The sequence below is a fragment of the Apis dorsata genome, unplaced genomic scaffold (assembly GCF_000469605.1).
Source record: "Apis dorsata unplaced genomic scaffold, Apis dorsata 1.3 scaffold_691, whole genome shotgun sequence".
NCBI lineage: Eukaryota > Metazoa > Arthropoda > Insecta > Hymenoptera > Apidae > Apis > Apis dorsata.
Genome location: NW_006263870.1, coordinates 22519 through 31990, shown reverse-complemented (window position 1 = coordinate 31990; position 9472 = coordinate 22519). Strand labels below are relative to the sequence as shown.

Below are 9472 nucleotides of genomic sequence, written 5' to 3'. Positions count from 1 at the left end.
TATTATATTATATATATATATTATATTTATTATATTATTATTTATAAATAATTATAATTTAACAGTATAATATTCAATTTCGCTATTATTTTTTAAACTAATTTGAAGTTTTTAGTTTTTAATTTTCAAAAAAATTTTAATATTTTTGTCAAAAATCATGTATTTTTTGAAAATTAAAAATAATAGAACAATTCAATTTCTAGATTTGTGTTTAGAGTGAAGAATTCTATAAGAATCATTCAATGAATATTGTAAAACAGAAAATAAANTTTTTTTTTTTTTTTTTTTTTTTTTTTTTTTTGAGCAGTATTATCCATATAAAAATATTCCGAATAATCAAATATGTACGTATTTGAAAATTTGTTACATAAAAATAAAATTTTTAATTCACATTTTCTGACACTTTCCCTATTCTTTTTCTCTTTTCCTTATCTTCTCCTTTTCGATAAATTTATGTATCTATCTTAATATCTTCCAACAATTATCTTTCTTTCTCTCTTTTTCAATTCATCTCCAATTCTTTAAATTATTACACGTTAGATGGAAACGACTTTGTTTATAATCGCACAAATTCATCTCAAAATAAAATGAGAAAAAAAAGCGTGTAACAGATTTATAGATAACAAAGAATTCAATATAAAAATAATGTATATTCATAAATAAAACAAAATGAAATGAAACTAAAGTAACAAAAATTCAAGAAAAGGAAGAAAATACTATAAAATTATATTTATATTATATTTATTATATTATATTTATTCATTATTTAAAATTCAAAACTTTTGTGAATTTTTAAATACAACTTATATACAACTTATATTATTATATGTATAGAATTTTTCTCGGTAATAGTTAGTTTTTATTTTTATTAATGTATCAATGTACATGTATGCACATAATTTGCATGTCACATCTTTTGTTGCATTCTTCGAATTATTCAACGATCAACAAATTTCCAAATCTTAATGCACATTATTTATCAACTTAATTGAAGTATCTTTAAACCATGAAAGAAAATAAGGATATAAACAATAATGAAAGTGATCGATATATTTAAGTCACTTAAAAATTTATGTATGAATGATGCATAATTTACAACGAACAGATTTAAAATATATTTTTGTTTCAGTGGTGCAACTACTAACGATGAGCAAGTTAAGCCACGCAGTCTACGTTTCACTTGGAGTATGAAAACTACAAGTAGTCGAGATCCAAATGAAATTATGTCCGAAATTCGAAAGGTATTATACTCAATTCATTATAAAATAAATAAATAAATAAATAAATAAAAAATATTTTATGGAAATTGTTTCGAAATGATAATATTAAATAACAAAAAATAAGAAGAATAAATTTAAGAAAATTAGATTAAGAAAATTTAAGAAAAAATATAATATATAATAAAAAAAGAAAAAATAAGAAAATAGTAATAAGAAGTATAAGAAAAAATTTTATATATTTATTAATCAATTTTCAATCAATTTCAGGTATTGGATGCCAATAAATGTCAGTACGAACAACGTGAAAGGTTTCTACTGCTATGTGCGCATGGTGATGCAGCAACAGATAGCCAAGTACAGTGGGAAATCGAAGTTTGTAAACTGCCACGACTTTCTTTGAACGGAGTACGTTTTAAACGGATCTCAGGCACTTCAATTGGCTTCAAAAATATTGCTAGCAAGATAGCAAATGAGCTCAAGCTGTGACTGCCGACAACAGGCGCCCTATCCACCCGCGCCAATCCATAACGTTCTCATGATCGATGACACGGATTCACAGTTACCGACAACTTTCATTTTTCCTTCTTCTGGGACTTTGACCTTTTCGATGATATCAATACCGATACAGATATCGATACCGATACCGATACCGATACTGATACCGATACCGATACCGATACCGATACCGATACCGATACCAATATCCATACACATACACATACCAATAATGATTCCGATTCTGGTTCTAGTTCCAATCTTCATTCCGAAACCAATACACGAGAGATATTCGTTTAAACAATTCTCTCTATCCCGTCCCAGTTGAATAGCGAAAGTAACGTCGGCAGAATCGAACTTTCACCGATCATCGATCATCGATCTTTGATTTATCAACGCATTACATCATCCCGTTACTTATTCGGAAGCCTCGAAAAAACTGTGATCCGTGACCGTTGAACGCGCGCATATTCAAATACTCCCGAGTGCCAAAACAAAATCAAGCAGTCGGTTTTTCGTGAAATCGTCTAGATATGGAATAATACAATGAGAAGATTGGGAGTGAATGGAGAAGGTGGTGCTGATCGGACAGAAACATGAAAAAATTCAATGAGATTCCACAGAAGGAAGAAAAGAGAAGAGGCTAAAAGAAGAAAAAAAAAGATAATACGAATAGATATGAATTGATCGTATCGCGCGACAAATTGTTATCAATCGATATGATCGAGTTAATAATTTAACGTTCTTCTTATCGATACGCAAAAAAACGATGTTTGAAATCTTGATATCGAGAATATCATTCGCGTCGTCGTATCAATTAAATTATGCTCATTTTCTGTACTCTCTCAATCTAGCCGAAACGGTTGCTATCAACTTAAATATTACGCGTTTACAGTATTATATATTCCAAGCAATTTTCTTGATGTTATAACACGATATCTCCGGTGAAATTGACAAAATTATTATCTTTAGTTACTTAAGCCAATCTTATATTCGCGTCTTCTACATAATTATATTTGATCTTTCTTTATTTTATTAATTTCTCTTTCCTTTTACTAAATTTCTAATTTCTCTTTCACAAAAAATATTGTTTTATTTTAATTGTGCCTAATAATGCGTATCAATAAAGTATAAACTTTCTTCTAATGAGCGAGGAAAGGAATATAGAATCTGTTAGCAAGAATGGAAGGAAAGACGAGATGAGTGGAAAATAGTGTACATGAATAAAAGCTCTTTAAAAATAAAGATATTTATAAGTGGGGCGTTCGATCGAATGCATTATGCATTCTATGTCAAGAGTCTTTCTTTTCGCAACGTTAATTTTTCAAATTATGTTTTTTATACATATATAAGGAGCACTTAAGTAAACAAGTGATCTGTTTGTACATAATCGATCAAATTATTCGAAAAAAGTGTAAAGGAATATATAGGAAACTTCTATCTGTAACGAAAACATCTTTATACATTTGTCATTCGTTGAATATTGAAAAAAATTCAAAATATTATGCAAACGTAATTCACGCACCACCTTTCTAAATATTTTTAAGATATTTTACTTTTTTATCTATATTATAAGTTTAAAGCTATCTCATACCATAGGCATTAGTCAAATTAATTATGTAACGCGTTATTATTATTATTAATTATTAATTATTAATTATTGTTGTTATTATATTTTTATTTTTATTAATAGTATACAAATAACGTTACAACATAATGTTGAACGTAAAAAAAAAAAGAAAATAGACAAAAAGGAGTTAATTACTTAAAGATTATTATCAATCGAATTTACTCGTATCTCGCGCGAATAATGATGCAAGTACTTTTTTCCGAAATAATTCCGAGATATACCTAGCACGATATGCACGAGCGCACGACATCGTCGATAACGAGATCTGTTATTTCTACGAATGATACTATGTAAGATTATATTTAAATATTGTAATTGGCTATACACTACTACGCTGTTTAACCCTTCATCCGCAAATGTATCCACGGTTGAATGAACTTATATTAGAAATTATTATAAACGTAGAGGCGACTAGAGAGACTTGGTGTACATACATAATACAATATACGAAGGTACTAAATTAACCAAATAAATAAAGCCTCACATTAAGAATGCAAATAAAAAATTAAAAACGGCGAAAGAGAGAGAAAAAAAAATAGATTAATAAAAAAAAGAAGTAAAAAGAGAAAGAAAAAAAAGAAGAAAAAATGTAAACAAAACGAAAGAAAAGAAAGAGAAAAAATTCGTATTGCGATCTTTTTATATTTGCCTAAAATTAATCGTCTACATTAAACAAAAGGCAATGACTAATTTATTTAAATAAATGCAAAACTCGAATCATTTTTTCACATTTTTAACACGAATTAAACACACAACCGTGCCTCCAAATATCGAATAAAATCTTGGTTTTTCAATTCGATGAAACATTCATTGTCCAGCACATGTTTCGGTGTATGGTTCTTTCAAGTTGCCGGAAACGACCGATAACGACCAAATATTGTTATCAATAATCTGTGACCATGTTATTCTCGTAAAACGAATTCGCGGAAACTAAGTTTTCGATTAATTACTATTAATTACTATACATATAGTATTTAAGCGTAACATCGTGAATATTTTTCCTTTTATTATAAGTTGCAAACAAGGTTCGTTCGTCATTTGTCATTCGACTAGTCATCGATAAAGCTTCGTTTCGAAGTAATATTCGTATTGAACTTCTCGATGCGAATAATTCTGCAATGTCGGACACAATTTTAAATTATGATAATGCAACGGAACAGAAGATCTTTATGACAAATTGAATTGCTGTCCAAACTACTATTTGAAAGCTTTTTCTATGTCAATTTCTTCCTGAATAAAAAAAAGAGCAAAAATAAAAAAAACAAAAAAGCAAGAAGAAAAAATAAAAAGAATAAGTGAAAACAGGAGGATCCTGAAAGAAAGTAGACATAGTAAAATAAAGGACAGTAAAGGAAAAAAATAAATTCTGTTCACAATGATCATGCATGTCAATGAAACAGTACTGTGTATAATTCCGAATGCAATCGTCGTTATACAAAAAAGACAGGATACTGTAGAAAATTGTATCTTTACCATAGCAATTATGAATTAATGTTACAAAATAAGATCTTTCAGTAGCGTTAATGATATATCCCTGTAAAATGCAAGTAGGCGAGGAAACGGTACTTTACTGTAACGATATAAATACACATTCATTCATTCATTCGCACGCTCGCCGCTCGTTACTCGCTTGCTTCATCAAATAATATGATTGATGCTTAAAAAGAAGATTCAACTTTGAGAATATTGGCCAAGTGAATCATAAGAAGAAGCTGAACGGATGACTCATTAGCGATTCGAAACGGCGAGCGCATACTTGTGTTGCGCGTTTATCTTAATCGCGTCGCACTAGCAAAAAGCTTATGTGATTTTTCTATTATATAATTAGTAAAATAATAGAGGAAGAAAGAAATATCGAATTTAATATGGTCCGGTCCGATTCGGTTCGATTCAGTTCAGTTCGGTTCGGTTCGGTTCGGTTCGATTCAGTTCGATTCGGTACGGTACGGTACAATACGGTACGGTACGGTACGATATGATTCGGTTCGATTCGATTCGATTTGGTTCGATTTGTCATCCATCCAGTGACATCACTTTGCCCTGCACGCACACATATTCACATCTCACACATGCAACATACACGTGACAATTTGTAGATAGATACGTACATACAGCTTTGCTAAGTGTTTTCTGGTGATCGGTATTTAGCCAACAAAATGTAGCAAAAATATTTATAATAAAATGGTAACACACATTGTTTCCCAATTCAGATTCCTTTCAAAATTGTATATGTGCAATAGGGTAAATATTCTATCCTTTTTAAATAATTTTTTAATATAATGTTCTGTGATATAATCCCACGAACAAAAATAGTAAAAAATTAAAAACAAATCAAAGATAAAATTGAAAAACATTAATATATATTTCTTTATTTTTTATTTATAAATTCACGTTTTCATTGCGAATATCCAAAACCTTAATATTTTATACTGGATCAATTTTTGATAATTTTTCATTTAAGCTACGTAAGTTATATACGCTCTACGTTATTATGATTAATATTTTTTTTCTAAAAAATATGCTTTATAATATTTAAAATATTGTAAAAATCATAATTAATTATTTACATATTGTAAAATCATAATTATTATCATATACGAGAAAAAAGTGTAAAATTTAAAATGCAAGAAAAAAAAATATGATTATAAATTTTTCAAAGATTTTACAACGAATTTCAAATGGCATGGGACGTACCCAACCTACACGAATGTGTTAATATATTTTTTACAAAAATATAAAGATCACTTTTTTTATATTTATTGATGTAAAAAAAATTTTAACTTGAGGCAAAACAAAACACATAATTTGCCAAAGAATAATATTTTGTCAAATTTTTAAAAATTTGTGTTAAATTTTATATGACAATAATATTGTCATAATATTATCTATCAATCTTTAAAAACATTCGTTTCTTTTATGCGATACTTTGTCTTTTCTTCTAGTCTTCTTTATTTTATGTTAAAATGGAATAATTAAACGTAGTTTTACGACATATCTAAAAAACATGAATTTATTAAAAATTATTTATTTTTAAAAATAACTTGATATTTTTTCATTATGATACAAATTTTTTAATTATTACATTAATATTTGTTATATTTCGTTTAAATATAAATATAAATAATTAATAAATAATTAATTGATTTTGAATTTAGAGCGCTTAAAATAATTTAATTTTAAAGATTTTGTATATACAATCAAATTATATATATTACATGTTTTCTTCACTATTTTGTCGCCATTTGTCTATCTATTAAGTGTCTGAAAGAAACGTAACTAGTAATTATTTCCGAAATAAACGCATGATGACAACACGAGCTTGCGGTTTCGTTATATTTCGGCGTATTCAAGGAATGGTCGAATATCTTTTGATGCAAGTTTCTTACGGTGAACATCATTGGACTCCACCGAAAGGTTTGTCATATAATCGTGACTTTACTTTAGAATCTAACCTAGAAAAAATAAAACATTTTTTATATAAAATTTAAAAAATATTTATTTTAATAATTTATTACATTTTATTTATAGGTCATGTTGATCCTGGTGAATCAGATATGGAAAGCGCATTACGTGAAACACAAGAGGAAGCAGGTTTTTTACCTAGTGATTTAATTATATTTGAAGATGTAAAACAAGAACTTAATTACGAAGTGAATGGAAAACCGAAAACTGTTGTTTATTGGCTAGCAGAATTAATAAATATTGACAAACCTATTCAATTGTCGCACGAACATCAAGCATTTAAATGGCTTCCACTTCAAGAAGCTTGCTCTATAGCAAAATATCAAGATATGCAAAATACATTAAAAAATTTTAACGAATATATATTAAAATATCTTTCTTAATATAATATTTTTATAAATTTTGATACTACTATTAATTTTGTTATATTATCTTTTAATATGAGAAAAGTGATATGATAAAAGTAATATGATAAAAATATGTTTTTCATTTTCATTTTTTTATGTTTTTTTCGATAGTTTTTTTATTTATTGTAAATATATTTCTTAATAATAATAATTGTAATAATTAATATATAAATTAATACAATAATCGAATTCATTATATTAAAATTGAATTCATTGTTATTACTTCATTATCTCATCATAATAAACTTTATAATAAAAACTATAAAATATTATAAACAAAATTCAAGTTTGATTATAGTTTTTATGTAATTGATATCTTAGATCATATACATATATTAAGTAAATAATAATAAATTTGTTNAGATTTCAGTAATTATTTCAATAAAAGTGCAATTAGCCTCTATAATATATTATAAAATTTTTTAAATATCAAAAAATAGAAATTTTCAATGCAATGTTTTATTATTCAAAAAACAAGTGTCAATATGTAAAAAAATATATACAGAACATAAAGACGAATTAATTGTAGAAAGTGATTTTAAAAATTTAAAAATGAAAATATTAATCTAAAAAATATATCTCAAACGTTCAGTCGAACATTTTAAATTCTAATAAAATCAAAGCTTTAATCGATTGATTATTTAACAACACGAGAAGAAATTAATAAAATATTAAATATATAGAATATTAAATGTTAAAACATTCATCAACTGGATATTCTTGAGATTTTAGCAACATTTTCATTTATAAAAATTTTTGTTACCGCTTTATTAACGAGTTATTAATAAAAAATGCTGGCCAATCACGAAGCGCATAGTTAATTGAGTTGCAACAATAATATTAACTACGTGCTACCGACTGAGTATGAGTTCATATTCATCGGCAATATATCTTATCAAAAAGTGTGTAAAATATATGATTTAAGAAATTTTTAATGCATTGATAAATAATAAATTTTTTTTTCGATAAAAATTATATTAAATTATAATATCACAAATAATGAATAAATAAATAAATATAACTAATATATATTATAATAATAATAATAAATAATAATTACAATAATAAATAAATATTTAATACACTTTTTTTAAAATATATTGCTTAGACTTATTTATGTTTGACGGCGGAATATAGCCAATATTATTATTGCGGTTCGATTAGACTATACGCTTCGTGATTGGACAATGTTTTTTGTTAATAACTTGTTAATAAAGCGATAATGAAAGTTTTTGCAAAAAAAAAATATTGGTTAATTAATTAGAGATTATCTCCAATTTATGGATATTTCAACATTTTTAGAACTATTTTTGGGATTTAAATATTTATTTTTTATCATATAATTTTTTTTTATTATATTATATAATTTACTATATATATATATTATTAGTACTATACTATTAATATATCTATATACGTATATATATATACATATATATGCCGTGACTATGTCAAAATATACAATATTATTTAAAATTCGCATAATTATTTTCTATAAAATATGAAAATTGTAAAAATAATTAAAATTCAAAATATAACAAAATTTATATTAATATTCAATAAATTAAATAAAATTAAATTCAATAAAATTTGTTGTTACGCAGATGAAATGATATTAATGAATCATCAATATATAGAAGAAATAAAATATCATCATATAGAAGAAATAAAATATAATTTTATAGGTACAAATATATTAATATATAACTAATTTTTTCTATTAATATTTTATTGGATAACATGCATTTTTAATGATAATATGTATTATAATCAGAATATAGATCTTGCTTAATTTTTACAAAATTCGAAAATTATTTTTTTCTTACAGAACTTTTTTTAGATTTTCCTTATTTTTAATATTATATAATCTTATTTTTTGTCTAATTCATTCTAAATTCAATTACATTATTAAAAAATTAGAAAAAAAAAGAAATGGATTTGAAAAACTTTAAAGCAATTATATATTATATATTAATTTTTACATATACAATAATTTTTACATATAAATTATGAAAAAATATCCATTTTCTCCATATTAATATTTAGATTATTTTTCAATATATTTAAATAGGATATTATTTCATTTAAATAGGATATTTATTCATTACATTGTCAATAAATACTAAGTTTCCAATTGGATTTGGATATAGCTCCATATAGCTCCAGATTATTTCAAATTCACGTATTCAATAAATTTAATTTGTCATTTGAATCAAAAATGTTAAATTTCAATTTATATAAAAATTATATTTTTTTAA

General features: G+C 25.1%; 3 protein-coding genes across 16 annotated transcripts in view; 2 read left to right on the top strand and 1 right to left on the bottom strand.

The window, feature by feature from the left end:
* The window catches only part of LOC102677904 (serine/threonine-protein kinase MARK2-like), a 35917-nt gene extending 32718 nt beyond the window's left edge, over nt 1–3199 (top strand). For all 14 annotated transcript variants that reach the window (XM_006622468.2, XM_031513687.1, XM_031513685.1 and 11 more), the window contains 2 exons: nt 1130–1241; nt 1488–3199. In XM_006622468.2, the coding sequence (XP_006622531.1) occupies nt 1130–1241; nt 1488–1706 (331 nt within the window). In that variant the 3' untranslated portion in view covers nt 1707–3199. The remainder of the gene's footprint in view (nt 1–1129; nt 1242–1487) is intronic.
* Nucleotides 3200–6549: 3350 nt separating this feature from the next.
* On the top strand, nt 6550–7211 carry LOC102679883 (bis(5'-nucleosyl)-tetraphosphatase [asymmetrical]). The gene is made up of 2 exons (XM_006622481.1): nt 6550–6759; nt 6874–7211. Exons 1-2 carry the CDS (start codon nt 6648–6650, stop codon nt 7188–7190), a joined length of 429 nt encoding a protein of 142 aa, XP_006622544.1. The 5' UTR covers nt 6550–6647; the 3' UTR covers nt 7191–7211.
* Nucleotides 6629–9472, bottom strand: part of LOC102680145 — a 12735-nt gene continuing 9891 nt past the window's right edge. Inside the window, exon 6 of the mRNA XM_006622484.2 lies at nt 6629–6797. Within this exon, the coding sequence (XP_006622547.1) occupies nt 6786–6797 (12 nt within the window). The 3' untranslated portion in view covers nt 6629–6785. The remainder of the gene's footprint in view (nt 6798–9472) is intronic.